The sequence below is a fragment of the Camellia sinensis genome, chromosome 9 (genome assembly GCF_055761805.1).
Source record: "Camellia sinensis isolate YWXY chromosome 9, ASM5576180v1, whole genome shotgun sequence".
Taxonomy (NCBI): domain Eukaryota; kingdom Viridiplantae; phylum Streptophyta; class Magnoliopsida; order Ericales; family Theaceae; genus Camellia; species Camellia sinensis.
The window spans coordinates 160,819,283-160,842,700 of record NC_138969.1 but is presented as its reverse complement, the minus strand read 5'-3'; the positions used below and the strand labels follow the sequence as shown (position 1 = coordinate 160,842,700).

At 37.0% G+C, this 23,418-nt stretch overlaps 1 protein-coding gene and 1 pseudogene across 4 annotated transcripts; one reads left to right on the top strand and one right to left on the bottom strand.

The window, feature by feature from the left end:
• The first annotated feature begins 8,034 nt into the window (after positions 1–8,034).
• On the top strand, positions 8,035–9,133 carry LOC145799860 (putative mitochondrial protein AtMg00310 pseudogene; annotated as a pseudogene).
• A 1,868-nt stretch (positions 9,134–11,001) lies between these two features.
• Positions 11,002–20,469, bottom strand: LOC114296244 (lysine ketoglutarate reductase trans-splicing-like protein (DUF707)). Of its 4 annotated transcripts, none has more exons than XM_028240533.2 (17): positions 19,994–20,378; positions 19,185–19,247; positions 18,874–18,983; positions 18,626–18,733; positions 18,233–18,268; positions 17,877–17,987; positions 17,589–17,672; positions 17,368–17,486; positions 16,917–17,018; positions 16,378–16,494; positions 16,232–16,297; positions 15,866–15,932; positions 14,469–14,522; positions 13,683–13,772; positions 12,316–12,342; positions 12,195–12,221; positions 11,002–11,243 (listed from the first exon to the last, which is right to left on the bottom strand). In XM_028240533.2, exons 3-17 carry the CDS (start codon positions 18,931–18,933, stop codon positions 11,103–11,105), a joined length of 1,209 nt encoding a protein of 402 aa, XP_028096334.1. In that variant the 5' UTR covers positions 18,934–18,983; positions 19,185–19,247; positions 19,994–20,378; the 3' UTR covers positions 11,002–11,102. The 4 variants fall into 4 exon arrangements, with proteins under 4 accessions (XP_028096334.1, XP_082744008.1, XP_028096331.1 ...); XM_082887882.1 differs by having other exon boundaries at positions 18,874–18,948; XM_028240530.2 differs by lacking the exon at positions 19,185–19,247 and having other exon boundaries at positions 19,994–20,469.
• Positions 20,470–23,418: the final 2,949 nt, after the last annotated feature.

Genomic DNA, 23,418 nt, shown 5'->3' with positions numbered 1-23,418 from the left:
GCTGTTCCTGTACTTGGCAGTTTTAGAACATGCGGTAAGTGCAGTGGTAATCCGAGAAGAAAAAGGGGAACAAAGGGCTGTTTACAATGTAAGCAAAACCCTGGCTGATGCAGAAACCAGGTATTTACCCCTAAAGAAGTTAGCGCTGGCACTAGTAATGGCTTCAAAGAAGCTGAACCATTACTTTCAAGCCCACAAGATTATGGTATTAACTGAATATCCATTGAAGTCCCTATTGCAGTAGGGAGACCTAACAAGAAAAATAGCCAGATGGGCAATGGCCTTGGGACAGTATGACTTGGAGTACAGACCCAGAACAGCAATCAAAGGCCAAGTTTTGGCCGACTTCGTGGCCAAGTTCACACCAGAATCCATTGTACATCAGGCTCCGTTGAGCCAAGGTGAACGATGTCCAAGCAAGAAAGGAGAAGCCCAGCCGAATGCAACAGAACAAACGAAGAAGGAAAAACTCAAACCTTGCAGCATTTACATCGGTAACTTCTTTCGACTGTTTGTTGATGGGAGCTCAAACCGACAAGGAGCGGGGGTAGGAGTAGTACTGGTATCTCTAGATGGATAAATAGTGAAACAGTCTATTCGTTTAGAGTTCAAGGCCTCAAACAATGAAGCAGTGCATGAAGCATTAATTGCAGGACTAAAGCTGGCAGTAGCAGCTGAAGTAGATGAAGTAATAGTCTTCTGCGACTCCCAGCTCATAGTCAACCAGACAACAGGCGAGTTTGCAGCCCATGATGAAAGGATGTCGGCCTACGCAAAAGAGGTCAACAGGTTGGTGGCCTTGTTTCAAAATTGCCGACTACATCAGGTTAGCCGAGATGATAACAGTCACGATGATGCACTGGCCAACCTGGCTAGTGCAATATAACCTGGAAAAGCAAGAATAATAATGGTCGACTACTTGTCGGGCCTGAGCATCGAACCACTAACCATAGAGCGTGAAGCAATGTGTGTGGATATGGGACCAAGCTGAATGGATGCAATTATTGCATTCCTGAAAGAAAGAAAGCTGCCAGATGACCACAAGGAGGCGCACAAGATCAGATTGAAGTCGGCAAGATTCAGTCTGACAGCAGAGGGACATCTTTACAGAAGATCCTTCACTGGACCCCTTTTGAGGTGTGTACATCCCTCACAAGTTGAAGATTTTTTATATGAAATATATGAAAGAGTTTGTGGAAGCCACGCTGGGGGCAGATCACTTGCCCATAGGGCCATTACGCAGGGGTATTGGTTGCCCTACATGCAGAGAGATGCAGAAGTCTATGTGAAGAAGTGTGAAAAGTGCCAAAGGTTTGCACCTCTGATACACCAACCAGCAGCAGACTTAAACCCAGTATCCAGTCTTTGGCCGTTTGCCCAATGGGGCATGGATCTTGTTGGACAACTACCCCAAGCAACTGGACAAAGGAAGTACCTGCTGGTGGCAACAGATTACTTCACCAAGTGGATAGAAGCTGAACCCCTTACCAAGATCCGAGATGTTGATGTGAAGAGCTTCATATGGAAGAACATCATCACCCGGTTTGGGATTCCAAGAGCAATAGTTGCAGACAATGGAACACAATTTGACAGTAAGCTAATCAAGAGCTTCTGTGCAAAGTTCAAAATCAAGAATTACTTTTCCACCCCGAGTTTTCCTCAGAGCAATGGACAAGCAGAAACATCCAACAAACTCATATTGGATGGGATTAAGAAGAGGTTGCAAGCAGCAAAGGGAAAATAGGTAGATGAACTGCAAAGTGTACTTTGGGCATATCGAACTACGCCGAGAAGATCAACAGGGGAATCCCCCTTTGCCATGGCCTATGGCATAGAAGTTGTCATTCCACTGGAGGTCGGCATACCAGGGATCAGAACCGAGGGAGTAGAGAACGGGACTAATGATGTACTTTTAGCCCAAGATCTGGATCTACTAGAAGAAAGAAGGGAGAGAGTTGCAATTCAGCTAGCAGCATACCAGCAGCAGCTTGCCAGGGCTTACAAATAAAAGGTTAACCCAATAGAGTTCCAAGTCGGCGACCTAGTCTTGAGGAAAGTCATCGGCAACAAGAAGGATCCTAGGGAGGGCAAGCTTGGCCCAAATCGGGAAGGACCCTATAGAATCATCTCGGTATTGGGCAATGAGGCATATCGGCTAGAAGATAATGAAGGCAAAGAGTTGCCAAGACCTTGGAATACTTGCAATTTAAAATTTTTCTATCATTAGATTTTTGTGTTTTTTGATTATTTTCCGAAATAAATCAATAAAGTTTTAGCTTGATGTCTTACACTTATGACTGAAAAAGATAGCTGATGATACATGCATAATGAGAACCCAAATGGAACTTAGGTTCACATTAGGGGACAAAGAGTAGAAAAATGGTTTTAACACTTATTGAAACTTGAGAAAAATTTACAAGTTGAAGTTAAACCGAGATCATGTTTAACACTTGTTGAAACTTGAAAAAAGTTTACAAGTTGAAGTTAAACCGAGATTATGTTTAACACTTGTTGAAACTTGAGAAAAGTTTACAAGTTGAAATTAAATCGAGATCATGTTTAACACTTGTTGAAACTTGAGAAAAGTTTACAAGTTGAAGTTAAATTGAGATCATGTTTAACACTTGTTGAAACTTGAGAAAAGTTTACAAGTTGAAGTTAAACCGAGATTATGTTTAACACTTGTTGAAACTTAAAAAGTTTACAAGTTGAAGTTAAATCAAGGTTAAACACTTGTTGAAACTTGAGAAAAGTTTACAAGTTGAAGTTAAACCAAGATTAAACACTTGTTGAAATTTTATGAAAAAATTTACAAGTTGAAACCAAGGTTGTGCCAAGAAAGGTACTTGGGTACTTGCCGAGGTAAATCATCAGTTTGTATAACCGAGGTGTGTCACCCCGAGAAGGTTGCACAAGATTGAAGTGTATATTCAAGATACGCAAAATATTCTAAGTATGGAATCATACAAGAGTAGTAAAGAGAAGGCAAACATACAAACGTTCAAAACAAAGAAGTTGTATTTATAAGAAGGCACTTCGGCCATATGAAGAGCTTACACTGTTTTAAAAGAAAAAAAAAAGTACAGAGCACAGAAGAAAGAGAAAAACATAAAATTAAGATTCTTTAGCATCATTAGCAGGCTGGGTTTGGACTTCGGAGGACTGCTGAGAAGACATCTCAGCGGCCTTTTTAGCCGCAAGCTCGGTGTCAATTTCTTGAAGAGTTAGATCTAGGCTTTTATCGGCAAGAGACACGTCTGATGACGCATTCTCAGGAGTGGCATCCTTGGGGACTTCCTCACCCTCCTCATCTTGAGTCAAGTCTAGGACTTGCTCATTCAGAGAAGGGGACTTGGTCCCAGCAGCCTCCTTTGATTTCCTCACCAAGGTCTCCTCCTCAGACTTAGATTTGTCGTCAGATTGACTTGGAGTTTGAGGGAATGGAAGAGGAATTACATTGGCGTTCCTGAGGGGCGAGTCCTCGGGGACTTCAAGTGTTTTTAGAAGAGACATCCAACCAAGGGTGAAACCCTTGTTGCATGCCTGCTTCACTTGCTTTTCATAGTATGCCGTGACATTGGTCACCCCCTCGTTATAGCCTTTCTCATCGGCAGCCTTGAGCTCGGCCTCTTTTGTTGCCAGAGCATCTTAAAGTTCTTTCTAGGCCTGGGACATCTTTTCCTTGGCCTCTCTTTTTTGGGCCTCAAGAACCTTCTTGATGGCCTCAACGGATTCCGCCTTTTCTTCGACGTCATTTTGAGCTTTGATAGTATCCTCGGCTTGATCCTCCAAGATATTCATCTTTGATTGCAAGTTTTTATTAGTCTTCTAAATACTGGAGACCTCCATCTTCTTGTCGGCTAGCTCCTTCCGGTTCTCAAAAGATTGTAGTGAGAAGGAATGGGCGTACTGGATTGCCTGAGAAAAAATAATACAGAGCATAAGTTATTACAAAATTTTCTAAAGTAGAAAAAAGAAAAAGAAAGAAAAATTACCAAATAAAAACACTTACTTGAACAGAGCGCTGGAGCATCAGAGCATAGTTTTCATATTCGTTCAACTCGGCGTTTCGGTTGAGATCGTCGGGAAGAAGCAGAGCGGTACTAAGGGCAACGCCAACATTAATGTCATCAGTGCTGTCGCCAGCCCTAACTGGCTTGTCCTCCAGTACGATTTTGGGGGCCCAGGGGGCATCATATTTTAGGGACCCCGAGGTGGTTGCAGAGGATAACCTCGGCCTTTTTGATCTAGTGGATTCAGATGGTTGTGTTTCAGCAGACCTCTTCTCGGGGACAGAGGTGGTCTTCTCACTCTCAGCCAATTTCGAAATTGGTAAGGTGTCCTCAGAATCAATCTGAGTCATCGTTGCCTTTGACTGAGCCTTCTTTATCCTTTTTTGCTTTGGCTTTGGAAGCTGGGTTGAAGCTAGTTGAGCATCAACAGAGGATGGAATGTTGGCCAAAAGATCCTTAGGAACTGCTTTCTGGCGGCCCATCTCGGCAGAAAAAATAGTTCGTCGCTGACGTTGGCGTTGAGATGACGGGATCGAATATAGAGCCGAGGAGGTTGACGGCTGCTCTGCTGAATCAGAAGTTGAGCCTTGATCTGGCCGAGATGTGGAGACAGTTTGAGGAGTTGTGGCAGAAGGGGGAGATAGACTCTTTTTCTTCCTTTTTGGAACGTCGGGGAGTATTGATTTGTAGGTAGGAATGAAATTAAGTACCAGAGGAGCTCTACGCTTGTGGACTGGTAGGTCTAGTAGCTTCTTTAGACCCTTGCTGGGGTAAAAAGACTTGCAGAAGCCTTTTTCTGGTTTTGGAAGAGCTGCAAGAAAAACCAGACATTAGAACAAACAAAGTATTGAAGACATTAAAAACAAGTAAGTATGAACACAGGGTTCTTACCATTATCCTCTACAAAAACTGTTCGAGGAAGAGGATAGAGGTGGAGGTCCTCATCTGGAGCGAACTCCCAGTTCCCCGAGGTAATGAAATAGTCATCCCCAGCTTCTTTGTTGGAGTCAGGGAGGTCGGCGACAATTTTGTACTCTATGGACCTCGGCTTGAGATAGTAAACGTAGTCCGTATCTTTTTTGAGGCCAGACATGGTGTAGCAGTATTGGATATCGGATAAGGTAACCCTAGCGTTTTCTTATTTGGCTAAGACTATTATGCCAATGATGACTCGGTAGGAGTTGATGGCAAGCTGCATCGGGTTCTGCTTATAATAATGAAGTATCTCACGGAAAAGGGTATTTAGTGGGAGCCGAAGTCCGCACTCGATACAGGCCACCACAGGGAAGGGCATAGAATCAGTTGTAGGCATAATGGAGTCATCTTCCCCAGCCAACCTCAGATAGACGTCGGCTGGGATGCCAAACTCACGCCTAAAGTGATCTAACTTGGTCGGGGTGTCTACCCTATGTTTCCACATACCCATGATATCGGCTTAACTAGGAGGAACTGGGTTTCAGAAAGAAGGTGTTTTAAAAGGGTTATTGGGACCTCAGCAAAAACCTAAAAATTTGTGGGGTAAGAAATTGTGGGGATCGTTTCAGTTTTTCCTAAGAATTTGTGGGTTCTACAAACAAATCCCAAACCTAGATCTATGGAAATGAAGATTGAAGGCACGAATCTGGAAAACAGAAAAGCAAGAATGCGCTTCAGAGTCAAGAACAATGATGAACTATCAAGAACATTGTGCCAAAGTAAGTGCAAAGGGTATAAGGCCAAGAATAGTGGCAAGAGCGCAGGAAAATTGTGAGCAGTATGTGTATTCAGGACATGGGCAAGAGCAAAGTCATGAAATAAATACATTCAGATGCATGATTCATAAATCAAATACTTGAGTAAAACAGCAATGGCAAATAATGAAGCAAAACTTCTTGAAGAGCAACAAGAACTAAAATTGGGAAGAAACAGTAACTCACCGAAGGAAAGAAACCGGTGTTGAGTTCGCCGAAGTCAGACGAATGGCAGCAGCGGAGAAGATTAGCAAGAGCCTCACCGGAGGAAGATAAACAGTGGTGATAGCAGAGCTTGAAAGCTAGAAACAATGGAGGATTTAAGAAAGCTAGAGAGAGAGAGAGCTTCAAAAACGATGTAAAGTGAAGAGACGAAAAGAAGGGATATTGGTTTTGTCCAAAACCCGAAAAGGCGGCAAAAATGAATTAATGAGCCTAGAAAGACGGATTTGTCAGACGGCGCATGCAGGCGCGAAACGACTTACAAGCGCGTACGGAGTCCGATCCAGTAAAGGGAAGACGCATGGTCGAAACGGTTGAGTTATTTTGCATGACAACTCATACGCGTGAAGGAGATCTTAGAATTTTTAATCCTTAAAGAGACATGTCGGCCTATATGATGATCTCGACTGAGAAACTTTAAGCCGATGTATTGGCAGGAAGTGCCGATATAGGTTCCATCACCTTAGAAATGTCGAGGTAACAAAACCTAGGGGCAGTTGTGGAGATATATTTTTTAAGTGCCAACACGTGGCCAAGGTGACGCCGATGTGTCAGCCGAGGTGCCACGTGTCCTGGTCATGACGCCGAGGTGATCTCGGCTAGGCCGAGGTGATCTCGGCTAGGCCGAGGTTATCTCCGAAGATATCGGAATCCAAGATAAAAGAATAAGGGACAAGAGTCCTAGAATGGGAAAGGAACTCAGCTTGGATAAGGATAAAAGCTCTTAGGTGTTTATCTTTATCTATAAGAGAATCCGCGATAAGCACTGAGCTAAAGTCCATTAGAGTAAGGTTTCTATTGGGACAAAGATTAAGTTAGCTACAAAAGAGAGGCACCCCCGATGCGTCTTAAGGTACGCAATTTATACTCAGAACAGTGAGTTTAGCAATTGATTATCTTTGAGAGATGTACTGACTTGATCGTCGGAGTGCCCCGGGTGGACGAACCACTGCCGGAATCTTCTGTTTCTGTTGCAGGTCAGCCAGGTGTCATCTATTCTGCCAGTACTCTCCAGCTGAATACTAAGTTGGCAGTGTGATCGGAAATTCACTCACACATTACCTTTTTTAAAAGAATGCAGTATACTATCCAAACAAACTTTTTCAACTGGTGTTTACGTTTAAATAAAAAAAATGTTGTTAGCAACAATACTTTTTACAAAAAAATTGTAATTTATAATCACCCTTTAACATAATTTTGAAAAAAAAAAGGGAGTAATTTATACACTAATTATTTACTTTGCATATAAAAAACCTAATCATGTCAAAGAGCTTATTACATTGAGTGAAAAACTTAATTTAGTGCGAACAACAAAATGAAACTATGTAACAAATTTCCCAATGGGTTCCATAGACGTTATTTCTTTTTCTGTACCCGACAAGGTGGATGCTAGCAAAATTTGTTGTGCATTCTGTTTTATCTTCATTCTTTTTTTAAATCACCCTTTTTATTAGATTACAAATGTTTATCAAGCTCTTACATTATATCCTATTATTTAAACAAATTTATATATTATTTAATATATAAACAATATATTTATTCTATTATCTAAACAAAGTAAACAAGTTGAACTTATTTGAGTTCAAGCTCGGCTCATTTATTAAATGAGCTTAAAAATCTAGTTCGAACTCATTTATTTACTTAACAAATTGAGCCAAACAGAACCCTTAACCCTTAACGAGCCCAACTTGAAAATAGCTCAATTTGTTTATAACCTTACTTTGTGTTGATCCAAAAATGTGGCAATCCCGATCAGGATAGCATAATATCCAAAAATGGAAGAAGCCCAACAAGGTCCCAAACCTCTAAAAGGTGAGGTGGATTTGAAGAAGAGACAGGATTGTCTATAAGTTGTGTTGTTATCCCAATACAGCCCAATCAGCTTATGTAATTTTAATCTAAAAATCATCACAAAGATCCTAGCCAATCGTCTGAAGCCAATTCTGAAGATCCTTATTTCTCCAAACCAAGCAGCTTTTGTTCCGAGACGAATGATTCAAGACAATATTGTTGTGGCCCATGAAGCCTTCCATGCTCTCAAATTAAAAAAATCAGGGATTGTCGGTAATATGGCTATCAAACTCGACTTCAACAAGGCTTATGATCGAATAGAATGGGATTTTTTAGCTGCTGCCTTGCAAAAGTTGGGGTTTCATTCTAAATGGTTAATTGGGTTATGGAATGTGTTTCCACTGTAAGCTTTTCTATTTTTGTGAATGGAGAAAAAAGAGCCTTGTTTATTCCTTCCCGAGGGCTTCGACAGGGTGACCCTCTCTCCCTTTATCTATTCATTTTAATGGCAGATGTTCTCTCAAGACTCCTCAACCGGAGTATCGCTCAAAATCAAATCTCGGGGATGAAAAAACTAGGCACTGCCCAACCCTTTCATAATTATTTTTTGCGGATGATGTGCTACTATTTCTTAAGGTTGACATTCAGGAATGCAAAAATGTGTTAGAGGTTCTGGACTTTTACTGTAAGGCATCTGGTCAACAAATAAATTTTGACAAATCCAGCGTGCAATTTTCTACAAATGTTCAGCCACAGATGAGCAGCTCAATCAGTGCCCTCCCGAGTCTAAGGATTACCCCTGCCAATGCAAAATATTTGGGTTTACCCTCCTTTTGGGGTAGGTCCAAAGCGGAAGCGTTTCAATTCATAATTGAAAGAGTTCTCTCAAAGTTACAAGGGTGGAAATCAAAATTGTTATCACAAGCAGGGAAAGGGAAAGAGACTTTGATCAAAGCAGTGATTCAAGCAATCTCATCCTATGCTATGGCCTGTTTCGTCTTTCCAAAATGGTTTTGTGCAAGGTTGAATGCATATATTAGCAACTTTTGGTGGGGAGGGGACCCGGAAGGGAAAGGAATTCATTGGATCAATTGGGACTCTTTAACGCTATCAAAATTTCACGGAGGGTTGGGCTTTCGAGACTTCAAAGCTTTTAATCTGGCCCTGCTAGCTCGCCAAGGTTGGAGATTAGTGAAGTATCCAAACTCTTTTGGTGCTTGCATCTTGAAAGGTATCTATTTTCCTCACTCCTCCTTTTTGGAAGCGGTGAAAGGTCGTAGAGCTACTTGGGCTTGGGCTAGTATTTTGCAGGAAAGGAATGTGCTTATGGAAGGTTTGCGATGGCAAATTGATAGCAGCACAAATGTCAAGTTCTAGGTAGACAAATGGGTGCCAAATCTCCCTAAATTCAAGATATCCACTCCAATACCTGATGGATCTTTGATCATGAAGGTAGAAGATGTGATTGACCCTACCTATAAGAGTTGGAAGGCAGACATTCTTCAAAGTCTGGTATCTGAATCTGAGATGGCAGCAATCAGGTCAATTCCTCTACCTTTGGCAACTAAAGAAGATGCTATGATTTGGCACTTTGAATCGAAAGGGGTTTATTCAGTCAAAACTAGATATCATGTAGCTCTTTCGGAGGCGCAAAACCAGTGGATTCAAAGACCCTCTACCTTTTTTAGACCTCCAAACAGTTTTTGGAAGTTGATTTGGACACTTAAAGTTCCTCCAAAGATCCACCATTTCTAGTGGAGAACGTGTAAAAATGTGTTGGCTTCCAGAGAGAATCTATTTCGGAGACGGTGTGCCCCTCTAATGAATGCCCAATCTATCACAGCAAAACCAAATCAGTGGAACATATTCTTTTCGATTGTGGATGGGTAAGAGCCATATGGTTTAGGAGTGACCTAAACTTCAAAGTTGAATGTGAAGCCATTCAATCGACCATGCAATGGTCATGTGAGCTGGCAGAAAAATTCAAGAATAAGGAGATTCGAGCTTCCTACCTTGGTACAGTAGCTTGGATTAGCTGGTTCATATGAAGGACCGAAACAATTATGTTTTCAACCATCACCCGATGAAGCCCTTCTCGACTTTACATCGAGCTCGAGTGGTAATGGCAAAATTTGAGAATGCAGTGCATCGCCCAACAGTTTCCTTTCCTCACTGGCCTTCTCTGATCCTAGATGGAGTGGGTGCCTGGACACCCCTTGATCAAGGTCGATTCAAATTCAATTGGGATGTGGCTACAAAGAAAGGCTCTTCCCAAGCCTCTATTACGATGGTTCTGAGGAATGCTTCTGGACGGATTTTGAATGGTCTAACCAAGAAAGAATACATCTCCTCTTCATTCCAAGGTGAAGCTCTAGCTTCCAGATGGGCTTGACTTTTTGCTTAGGCTTGGGGTTTACCGGGGGCAATTATTGAAGGAGATAATAAATCAATCATCATCCTCAGTGTGTCTGAGATTGTTCCTCCTTGGGAATGTGGACTGATTATTGATGATATTAGGAGATTGGCTTCTCAGGAAATGTTGATCCTTCAATGGAGACCTCGTTCTGCCAATAGTGTCACCCATTGGGTAGCACAAGCGTCAGCATGGTTATCTCCCACAGGATTGGGTCTCAAACCCACCAGCTGCCCTTGCTACTTTGTTGGGTGCTTCTTAGTTTTGCTATGTTTTCTATTTTCTCTGTTTCATTTGCTTGGCTATTAATTCCCCTATTCAAAATAAAAAATTTAAAAAAAATCCTTTGCCCTAGAACTTGTAACAACACAATTGTTTAAACTATTTCCATCTATAACTATATGAACAAAAAATGTAGAAATAACTGGACTACATAAATTCGACACTCAAAACTATAGTTTCCCTCTCTCCCTCTCCTACTAAGTCATTACAAAAAGCGTGCTACGTGTGTACACGTTCGCTAGTTCAAAACCCGAATAATGCTTGAGACCCCCTTTTGGGGGTCACCCCCTCACCCCCCTTTGTCACGTGGCAGGTGGTGATTGGAGGAGCAGGAAAAAAAAGAAAAAGAAAAAGAAAATGTAACCAATGAGAGAGAGAGGAGGTCAAAGGGGGTGGGAGGAAAAGGGGGGATGAATCATTGTTGTTCAAAACCCCTTGCTTGGTACATGACACATGACATCTACTTTCTGTTCTATTCCAAAAGGACATAAAATGAAATTTGATGCTATTAAGTGAAGTTTGAAGATGAATGGAACCATCACGCGACAAGTAAATGAAAAACATGGACTAACTAAAATAATGAAATAATTATGAGATCCAATGAGCCAAGACGAATTAAATTACAACATATGGAAGTGAGATACAAAAAACTCAAATGTGTAATCTTTGCTTGCGTCTCAGTATCAGCTTTCGCTTTCTTCTAAATGGATCGACCCACTTCCTGTCCTGCTTCACTGCTTGATCCCAACGCTTTTTAAATGTTAGAAGCTCTGATGTCGATTGCCTTCGTATCTGCTCAAACCAATTTCAACATATAAACGAAGAAATTACGTCAAATACGTCTGGATCAGTATAGTAATCAAAGTCTTGGAAATTGGTCCCTTATGCTGTGTTTGGATCATATATTTGTGCGGGGAAACAAAATGGCAACCGGAAAAGTTGACAAAATTCAGCTTTTACTTGCACACTTTCCTCTTCCTTTATTCCCTCTTCACAAATTCAAGATACAAACACTATCTAAACACAAATTCCATATGCAACAAGTGTAAACGTGAAATCCAACTTTTCATCTAAGAATAAAATTTTTTGGTACTCGGATATTTTTTCAATTCCTAAAAATCAGAGAAAAATATTTAGAAAAAAACTATAAACTACAGATGGTTCTAGTAAGGTCAACTTGCACTAATTTAAAGTGAACCACAAATAATATAGCAGCAGCAGTGGCAATAGTAAGCAACTTCAACGTTCCGTATAAAATATTTTCCAATTGTATTTTTTTTTTAAAAGCAAGTTTTTTTCCCAAAAAATGTCTTCCATAGAAAACATTTTCCTATGTTTGATTGCATCCTTAAAACTAAAGTACTAGTCATTGTATTAATGGTGGTGGGGTGGCGGTGGCAGTGGCGGTGACAGGGCGGGGTGGACGTGGTGGTGATGGGTCGGTGTTAATGTAGTGGCAATGGTAAGGCTTTGGTCCGAAAAACGTTTCCACCTTTCAAAGTGGAAAACATTTTCCGTTGACTTTGTTTTCCATTGAATCAAATGCCAGAAAATGTGAAAAATATTTTTCAAAAAATGTTTGCTGTCCAAACAAAGTAAGTGCAAGTGAAACGAACTACTGGAGCTGCCATCAAGACTTCATAGCAGATATGAACGTTCCAAACACAGGCATTTTTGTATTTAATGATAGTAATTCAAGAGCGCATGTACTTAAAATGACATAATGTAGGTCCATTGTCTCACCTCAGCCCGCATATCAAAAGTAGGTTTCTGAAAATCAAGAGGGAAAAACCAAGTGTGAGAAAATTAAAAATGTCTAAGATGAAGAAATATGAAAGACTGTAGAATTAAATGAGAAGTATACCTTCATTGACTCTTCAGGATTTGAAGCCTGGATGAAGATAGAGAAAGCATCAACAGCAGTGAGTGGAAATATGAAGGAACAATAAGTCATCAAATAACAATAAAATATGTGAATTTGCTCCTAATTCTTGTATTCTTTATAACCATTAACAATAATCTAAGTAGCACAAACACGGACATGCCACATGAGATGGACACGCCACACGCCACACGCCACATGAGACGGACATGCTAACATGTCAATTTTAAAAAATACAAGAAACGACACGCTTGGGACACTAAGAAATTTATTATATCATATATATGAATAATATATTAAAAGATAATGAAAAATATGTAATATAACACTAATTACATTAACGCTGTGTTTGGTTCGAAAATTTGGGAAGGGATTTGCAAAAAGTAAGAGAAAAGATATGTGAAACCAGATGAAATATAACTATATTTTATTCTCATTTCACCTACCATTTTCCTTTCCCTTTCCCTTTCTCTTTCCAAATCCCTTTCCAAATCCCCCAACTAAACACAGTGAAAAAAGCTATATATTTTATAACTTAAAACATCAAGTTATCATTCGCATAACAATAACAATTAAATTCTAAAGAATACAAAACGATTATAAAACATTGTAATATAAATGATAATCATTTCAAAACATATTTACAGTGCATAAATTATATTTTGAAGAATGCAAAAAATCATTATTATGAAGGGATTCATCACACAGGACGTGTTTAGCTGTTCAAGAAGTGTCACCAAAGTGTCCGCGAAGTGTCAATAAAGTGTCCAATGTTATGAAATTGAATTTTTAATAAAGACACATTGAAGTTGTGTCAGACACACTTTTGGTAGTGTTTGAAGAGTGTTGGTATCCGACATGGGTGTCAAACACGACAAGCTTGCCTCTGTAGAAGTGTTGTGTTTTTTTAGATGATAATATATGAATTTAAAGAGAGAGATGCAAACTAATAGGTCTAATTTCAACAAACTTTGTCACCATAATGTCGTAATCCAGCTGTTTTAGATCACCACATACATCTGTTTTAGCTCAGCCTAATAGTTGTAATTGTAAGCACTAAACACGAGTTCCAGTGAATCAACGGGCTCAAAGACCAAGCAGGTATAAGCTACTTGGTACAAGCCAACATCGAAAACATTACATTACTAAACCACCATCTACAAAAATACATCAAACTAAATTTACGGATCATAACACTCTTTATTTCAGTTAGGACCGTAAAGGTTTGATGTATCTAACCTCATGTATCTGCTTAACATATATATGCACGTTAAATATCGGTCAGATCTGACATAGGTTTTTAACATAAAATTCAAGAAATCTACCAACATTAGAATTAAGATAATGACCTTTTTTGCAGATGGCCCGCCCAGAGTTGGTATTGCTTGATGAACAATATATTCACTATCAACTACTCCCACATTTTTTGTCCGGTCACCCTGTAAAATCCAAATTTTATCAAGAACTATAAGAATGCTACTCAAAATTGTAAACAAAGCATTGAAACCCAAAATATCTAAAGAAAAAAACATGAAATCTACAAAAACCAAACCAATTGCTTAAATGCATCACCCAAAATTAGAGATACAATGAAAAACTACTTAAAGAACCTAGAGCTAAATCTTTTGCGACGGTGAAAGCTGGTTTTAGAACAGATGACTATGCAAACAGTTGATGGAAATGATTGTGCACATTTTACAGAAGAGATGACTTTGCAAACAGTTGAAGGGGACGATTGTGCACATTGAACCTATGCTCATGCAGCAGGATTATTGGGACGGGTGGTAGTGGTGTAAGTTAGGAATGTGCCTGAGGAGTTAGTGATAATTGTAGCAATCTCTATACAAAGAATAAAAAACAATAATGAACAACAAAAATAAAAATAAATATGAAGGTGCTCCTCCACACACAGATTCAGACTACAAAAATTCTGAACGATATAAAGTTGTACCAAGTTCCACTGTTTAATCATTGCTTGAACAGCAAAAAGAATAATGAATTCTGTTTACAACAAAAGCCTGTGGATATGAGTAATAACAAAGAGTTACATGGCCCAAAATGAACATTAATGGAGACAAGCCCAAAACAATTAGCAGTGCTAGACTAAAACGTGGAAAGGTGCAAGTAAATCTCACCTGTGCACAATACCCAAGTTTCATGTCCATTCCCCATCCATGAACAAGATCATTCTGAGAAAACGAATGAAAGCAACTCTATAAGTTAAATTGTATTTTAATTAATATACAACACATTCAAATAAGTACACTCTAGAGAGCAGAAATTTCGGTTGAGTACCCAATGAAGACTGATAACTTAAACATTCTGACTAACAATGGCAAGACAAATTTGTAATACTTAAACTAGGTGTAAATTGTAACCAATCGGTTACAAATCCTTGTCAAGATGATAGCCTATCAAATAAAGATTAAAGCATCAATACATAAAAGCAACCAACACAAGTATCTCCTTTTTAAATTTTTCCCACACCTCCTGTGTGCAAAATACTTAAGGAAAGGTCCAAAAATGACATGCAATACAAAGTGCTCCAAAATCGTTCATTGCCCATCAGATAATGCAAAATTTTCTCGGAAACATCAAATATGTGAACATAATTTGGCTTTAGGTCATTAATGACAAGGCATCCCATAAAAGAGATGTATAGCCAACAAAGAAATTAATTTGGAATGCTGAAAAATTAATTCAAATTAGAACAAACACAATGCTTAGGGAAACTATCTCTAGATAAACGTAGTGCTTTGCTGATTGCTTCTTTAATATTAGTTCTCACCCATCCATTTTACCAAACCAAACCAAACCAAGCCTTAAGTCCCATCCATTTTAAATGTCATAAAATCTAAGACATTTTAAATGTTATCCATCTTGTTTCATCAAGTAAAGATCATTTTCAAAAATTAAAAGATGATGGATGGGATACTTTACTTATCATGATAATATCATTTTGAGCGGCACGGAAAGGGAAATTGTAATGAATTTTAGTTGTCTTGACTATATAGTTTTATACATTAAAATCATTGGTCTCGACTATTAGCCGATTTTGTACATTAAAAGAAATTTTGCAATGAAACTTAATTCTAACTCAATTTTAAACTATTTTCAAGATTTAAAAGAACTTCAAATTTGTTCAAAAGTGGAATTAAACTTATTTTGTTCATATTTTGTTAAGGTCAAACAATTTTTATTTTTTTATGAAGAAACTAGTCTATAATCTTAATATATTTTTCTTGATTGACTTCATATGTTGTTGGAAAAGTAAGGGTTCTATTAATTAGTAAAAATATCTTTTTCTATTATCATGTGAAGTAAGAATTTTTTTTTTTTTCCTTCTTATGTACATCATCAAACAGTTGGTATGCAATCTGTCAGTATACTATGGGAATACTGATAATTTTGTAACTTGAAAATGTTTAACAACCGATGTTTATATACAAGAATTGTGTTTGCATGAATAATATCACACAAAATGTGATTCAAAGTAATAGGATCTCTGGAAGAAAAAAAAATCTAAATTCACCTGTATAAGATGCCAAGCACAATGCCAGGCAGATCTTGAAAATACTGGAGCCATTCCTTCCACAAATCTGCAAAAAATGAAGTGTTTTACTCATTTTTAGTCATGAACGAAATACATGCTCCCTGAAATCTACACAGAAATCGTATTTCTTAAGGTTCCTTACGTGAAAACTTTAAAGGACAAATACTTCTACCAGAGTTACAGAAAAAAACTTGTTTGATGACGTGGCTTAGTTGCATAATGATGACAAATTCAACCAAGGACAAATGGGAGAATTAACACAACAATTAACCAAGACAGCACATTTAAAAAATTGAGAAAAACAGCAGTAATTAAGGTCATGACATAGGTATTACGATTACTTGCCCTGTGCATGGTGGACCATCGCTGTCCTCTGAACACTTTGTACTGCCTCTAACATCCCAGACTCTTCTGTATAAAGCAAAAATATGCTAGTATTAATATCACAAAATTTCAACGGTAGAATTATATCTGAAAGCCACTACACTCACCTATGAAACTTATTTGTTCTTGACCGTATTGTTATTTTGTGATGTATACCAGTCGAATTTGGGTCCAAAGCTGGCTGAGATATCTCCAATCCTTCCGATTTCACAATATGCAAGTATCTGCAATGGGAAATACTACCACTCAATCAATAAGCTACATGGAATAGGGGGCCCGAGTTGACAAACAACCTTGTCATTATGTTCTATGGAAAAATTAAGGGCTTTGCATAAACAAATGATCACCTTAACAACCACAAGTTAAAAAAAAGAGCTAAATTTTCCTCTTTTTTTTTATTGGCATTAGGGTGTCCCAATCAAAGCCTAAATTTTCCTCATCTGTTTTATTATCTTAATCTAGATGGTTCTCACATCTGCTAATTTCCAGAGTCACAAACTCCAATTTTACTATGTTTAGGTTCATTCACAAAGAACCATCTGTACTAGTGCATTCACAAAAAATATTTGTGCAGAAGATAAACATTTTTGGAGGAAAAAATCAAACTAAGATAAAGAAAAAATGTTAGAAAAGGCATTAACCATACCTTCCTGGGTGAAAATTCTCCACCCCCAAATCCTCATCCCAAAGAAATATATAATCATAGATAGATACAACAGCTGGATGCAGAAAGCGTTTTGCATACCACCTGCAATAAAAATAAAACACTATTACACCAAGGATTAAAACTAGCACTATATACAAAGTTCAACTAGAGAGTAACACTGCTGAAAGAGAAAAAAAAGGCAAAAAAAAAAAAATTGGTTGTTAATAAAGGCAATAGAAGGACTTGTTATTTGATCTGTCTGCCAGAGAGATCTCATATTAAGAAAAATATATCCGTCTAATTGAGTTAGAACCATCCTATCTGAAGACCAATGTTTCAGCCAGTTGAAACTTCAGGGCTCACTATAAATTATGACATATCTAAACTCATCTAAATATTACTATGAAATAACTCATCTAAAATCCCAATTAAGAAATATATGTAGCCTTACCATTTTGTTTGGTTCTGAGCAACTATATGTGTAGCGTTCTTACTCCATGGAAGATCCCACCATCCATCCATATTGCCATCATAATGGAATAATATAATTGTAAAATTCTCTGAAAGAAACTGAATTCACTAAAATTAGGCAAATAACATCCACATAATGACATGTCTAATGTCAATGAACTATTATAGCTTTGAATAACAAGCATTAATAAACAATTATACCTTTTGAACAATAACATCAACATTACTCTTTTGTTTAATGCCAACTGGAATTGCTAGTAAGTTATGAGAGCTTGAAACATCAACCTGATAATTGAAGAAAAGGCAGCCACATGTTAGCCACAAATATGACGTAATGATCATGTACACAAGTAACACAACATTTGAAGCATATAAACAGAATTTGTCTGTTGATATAGAAAAATCAACAAATAGTAAATGAACTTTCTGACAAGTGCATGTTCAAAAGAAGTTTGCACATTGGCAAGTATAACAAGATCAAAACCTAACCTTTTCCCTCAAACTACTTGTTGACCATAGAGGTTTTAACTCCAAATCTGAACCAGCTTGAATGATGCCACGAGGTAAACTAGCCAAACTATTGTAAGCCACACCAATATCCTGGTTCATAGGATCAGCAATAGCTCAGAATAACAGTAACATAAGGAACATCAACACCAAATCACCTATCATGTGCAAGTTCATAAAACAACTGAAGAAATAAAAAATTAAAAAAAATTGCAAAATCAAGCATTAGACCAAATCCAAAGCAATACAGAAGTTATGGCATGTCTAAGGCAGACAAATAGAAGAATAAAAACAATGCAATTTTTTAAAAAAAAATAAAATAGAACTGAAAATAATACCTTCGACGTGTAGAAGGGGTTCAATCGTTCGTCTATCTGATGGTGAAATAGGAGAAAAAAAATTAGAGGAAGCAAGGTAAAAAAGAAAAAGGCCCAACTTCATATGTATTCCAGTGTGTAAAGAATGATTACACTACAAAGAAACTGGTTTGAAACCTCGGGGATTTTTTTTTTTTTAAAGAAAACTTTGGGAAACACTCTAATCAACCAACGACTTACACATAGGTCATATGGTTCTGTTATTGCAAGTAACATGGTGTAAGAATACCTTTAAATTGAATTGACTACCAAAATTTAAATACCATCAATAGGGCCTGCAGTCTACCCCAATTTCCATATTTATTCATGATTACCCAAAACACAACATTCAAATTATAGATAATGTCACTATACCTCTGTCTGTCGATATTGATAATTTGTGGTTCTGTATACTATGAACAACATGACTGTACAAACAATTACCATAAACGGCAGTTGTTTCATTTTGACTCCGCATGTTCCCTGCATTCCAATTGTTACATGGTTTAATACTCAACCCTTCAACCAAGACATCTTTAAAACATGAAACAAATTGTTCACAACATCTATCCACCTAGTTTATGAAATTAAACAAATTACAACTACTTTCAAATAAAATATACCCCGTCAAATAATATGTGTCTTTTCCTGACCACCCATCTCCATGATTTAAATGCCCTCATGAACAGCAACAGCTTCTGTATATTCTCATATCAAACAACAATCGAAGTATCTGAAGAACATATTAGTATCAAAACATAACCCAAGAGTAAAAAACATGTGAATGCTTATCTTATGACAAATGTATCTTTGTGGTGTGACATGCAAGTCGTGTGTTACTTATGTTGTAATTCTTTTTTGTATGTTTGTATATGTGTGTGTGTGTGTGTGTGAGAGAGAGAGAGAGAGGGCAGGGCAAAAACATGCCACGTACTGTATATGATTTGGGCAGGAGAGAAATGCTCCAGATTTCAAATTTAAATTGACAAGAGCATCACTGCATCAGTATGTTTAAATAATCCATAAATGAAAGAAAAATACTACATGAGTTCACCAAGATTATCAAATAGCAGTCAAAGATTACTGAACTTCTCGCTGAAAATTAAGACATCAATCGACTTTCTACAGAGGTAGCTCAATCATTAGGCCACTCAGGTGATCCCACAATTTTTTTAAAATTTTTTTTTGTATTGTAGAAGGGCTCCAACTTTTCAAAAGCCTAAATAAGGCCTCATTAACCTAAGGTCACCAAAAACTTGAGCCGCCACTATATTCTACATGCATCGAAGTTTCTGTCTCTTTCCGTAAGCACACAACATAAATTTTCCCGGAAAATTAACAAATATTTTCTTGCAAAAAAAACACTAAGCAGGCAGCTTCTCCGCTTCAAATCAAACACCAGAAGACCACCAATAATCACACATATAGTGCCTATGAGTGCATATATTCGAAAAACAAAGAAAAGTTTTCGGCAATTTTTATTGGATCTAATAACTGCAAAACCTCCTCGCTTTCAAGAAATTTAACCAAGCGCAATAGATAAATCATTCGCACGAATTTCAACTACCAAAACAGCTTATTCGCCAGAAAAGTCGATGTTTCACAGCAAAAATTGGATCTCGGTGCTTCTAATTCGCTATTTACAAACCAAAAAAAAAAAAGCACTCCGAAAATCAAACAATTCCGATTCCCAAACCGCAATTGGAGAAGGCAAAAAAAAAAAAGGATTGAGAGAACACAAACCTCTGCGAGATTGCTGCTGAAACGGAGATCCGCGAGCTCCGGCAATCGGAATTGAAGTCCGGCGAGTTTGATTACGATATATATATTGTATGAGATATACTGAAGTAAAAGTTCAATATGCTAGGGAGAGAGAGAGAGAGAGAGAGAGAGAGAGAGAGGAAAGCGAAGGAAAGGGTCGAAGGACGGAAGTGTAGGAGGCGACACGTTTTTTTAGAGAGAGAGAGAGAGAGAGAGAGAGAGAGAGAGATTGGTTTGCATGCGTTTTGGTGGAGATTTTTATGTTTTAAAATGTACACGATATACACAAATTTGAAACATCGTGTACACTATTATAATAATCTATTGAAAGATTTTTAAGATTGGATTTGAATATTGGATTATATGTAGAGATCTGTAAAATGAAGTTTGTTTATATAGAAATTTTTTAACAAAATTTAATGCCTGAATTGAATGTTGCGATAACGATAATAATAGACATTTTTACATGATGTTTGGTTTGCATAGAGTAGAAAGGGATTGGGGGTGGTTGTTGTGTGAGGTGTACATCAGTTACTGTTGTATAATTAAATAGGTTAATTTTGAAACTTATTTTGATAATTCAAACAGTTCACATTTTGTAATATATTAAGTAAAATATATCTGTAAAACATTAAGTTAATCGGATATCGTTTATCTATTCATCCACTCACATTTGTATCTACAAAAATAAGGTGTCGTTTGGGAAGAGCTCATTTTGGCTCTTTGAGCCACAAAAGACAGAATAGGCTATTTGAGCCACAACAGACAAAATATCACATCCAACCTATAATCATTACACTCTTCTCTCACAAAAAAAGTCAAAAAAGTCAAAAAGCCAAAAAACTTTTGCCAAACCAAGCTTTTGGGCCCAGGCTCAAATAGTCAAAAAAAGCTAAAAATTCAAAAAATCAACCCACTTCTCAAACGGAGGCTAAATAACAATTGTAATTTAAACTATTAAAATGAATACAAATGTGAGTGGATGATAAGGTAAATGATATTCGATTAATTTGTTTTTTTATAAGTATATACTATTTGATTTATTCTAAAATGGGAACGGTTCAGATTATCGAAATGAGCTCATTTGGCTACACAATAGTGACTATTGTGCACCCCGCACAGCAGCCATCCCAAATCCGAGTAGAAAATAATGTGCCAATTTATAATGGTCTTTTGATTACAGACTCAAGGCCAGTTTTGAGTTTTCAAAGGCTTAAAGCGAAATAAAAAGAGGGGCCTATATTTATAAATAAATAAAAAAAAAAATCATGTTTGGTATCACTATCGGCGATTGATACTAAGGCCTCGTTTGGAGTGACCTATATAATCCATTTTTTTATATTTTTTCTATCACACCACCTCTCTACTTTTTTGCACATCTTTTCGTAAAAAGACAAAAGTACACTTTTTTAGGACATCTCAAACCAATCCTAAAATAGATATTAAAATGTATTCATGCATTCTAGGGTACCAAAAAAAATAAAAATACTGTCAATTGGTATCAAAATAGATATCAAAATGTATTCATTCTAGAATACAAAAAAAAAAAAAACCATAAGGTATAGTTCAAATCAACAAAACAAATTAATTAATCAACAAATTTAATTAATGAAATGTTCTAGCAGTATGAAGCAAACAAATCTATTTGTTTCTTGCTACCAAAATATTTATCAAGTGATCCCAATTGAGATTGAATTAATTGTTCTACTTTCAGCTTCTTCTTTCTCGTTTCATTTCTAGAATTACTAGGAAACATGACTATAATCACAATTCAATCCACAAATCACAATTCACTGATTATTTCATATTTGATAGTAAATAAAATATAAAAAATAATTTAATGAAACAAAACTAGGGCAAAAAAATTAGGGAAAAATTATTTTATTCCACTAAGATCTGATAAATAAATAAGGTAAAAAAAAATTAGGACAAATTTATTATTTCACTAAAATCTGATAAAGAAAAAGAAGATAGAAAAAAATCAAGACAAATTTATTTATTCTATTAAAATTTGATGGTAAGAGGGAGAGAGAGAAGAGACTTACTGTGAGAGAGAGAGAAAGAGAATGAGAGAGAGTAGCTGTCGTTGATATTTTCCAATCAATTTTTGCCATTGCTCAGTACTCTGCTTATGCTTGGTATGCTTCATTTCCTTCATTACTTTGTGAGAAAGAGAGAAAGATTGAGAGCTTGTATGTATTATTCTTCTTCTTAGTGTCACGCACGGTAGGCTTGCGAAGGTTGAGTGGCATTCTTCCACCTAAACTGCGTGTGTTAGTGTGGTTGAGTGGGTAAGGCTGACTTAGGTGCAACCAAGAGGGTTGAGAGGCATTTAAGGCCGCACGGTAGGCTTGCGAAATCTAAGTCCGTGACACTAGGCCATCAACACTTTTTGTAGATATTTTAATTTTAATTGGGTCAAACCATGCTTATAAATAATTATGGTCCAATAGAATATTTTTAGACCCTTTGAATTGGCTCTAAAATAACAAAAATAATTTAGGCCAATTTAAATTTATAATATACTATAATACTTTACTAAATTTGAAGCCCATTATTTTGGGCCAATTTTTTGGAAGCCTAGGGCTGGTACTAATTACAAATCTCTCTTTCAAACATAGCCTAAGAAATAAATGATAGGGTTGGACAAGTATTCATTTGATTAAAGGTATAATGGGTGGTTTTGATTCTTCAAGCGAATAGGTGCGGATGTATTTTTTTCAAAATGTCTAAGGGATGGTGGATGAGAAATCACCCGACCCAATATAATCCGTGAACACCCATTATTTAATAGAGATGTGGTGATAAACTTTTATTCAAGAAAATGAATAGTAATGCATTGACAATTATATATTTTTATTTATTTTAAAACATGATAATTTGCTTGTTAATTTTTTTTTTTATTTATTTTTTTGTTAGCATTCCCAAACACAGCCTAAGATATAAATGATAAGGTTGGACAAGCATTCATTTGATTCACTGTAGAATGGGTAGTTTCGATAGTCCTAGCGGATGAATGTGGATATATTTTTTTCAAAAAGTTTAAGGATTAGTTTGGCATATTTGAAAAAAATTAAAAAGTCACTATCATATTTAAGTCACATTACTTTTCTAACACATTATTTCAAATCCAACGCATATTTCATAAAAAGTAAAAAAATACACTTATTTAAATCATCCCAAACAACCCCTAGTTTAAATAGATGGCGGATAAGAGACCACTAAACCCAACTCCACCTGCAAGCATATATTTGTTGATAGAGATGTGATAATAAACTTTTACTTTAAAAAAAGAATAGTAATGTATTGACAATTATGTTTTTTTATTTATTTTAAAACATGACAATTTGTTTGTTAATTTTTTTTGTTGGCATGCTAGAAAATGATGTTTTGTTTTAGCTTTGTAT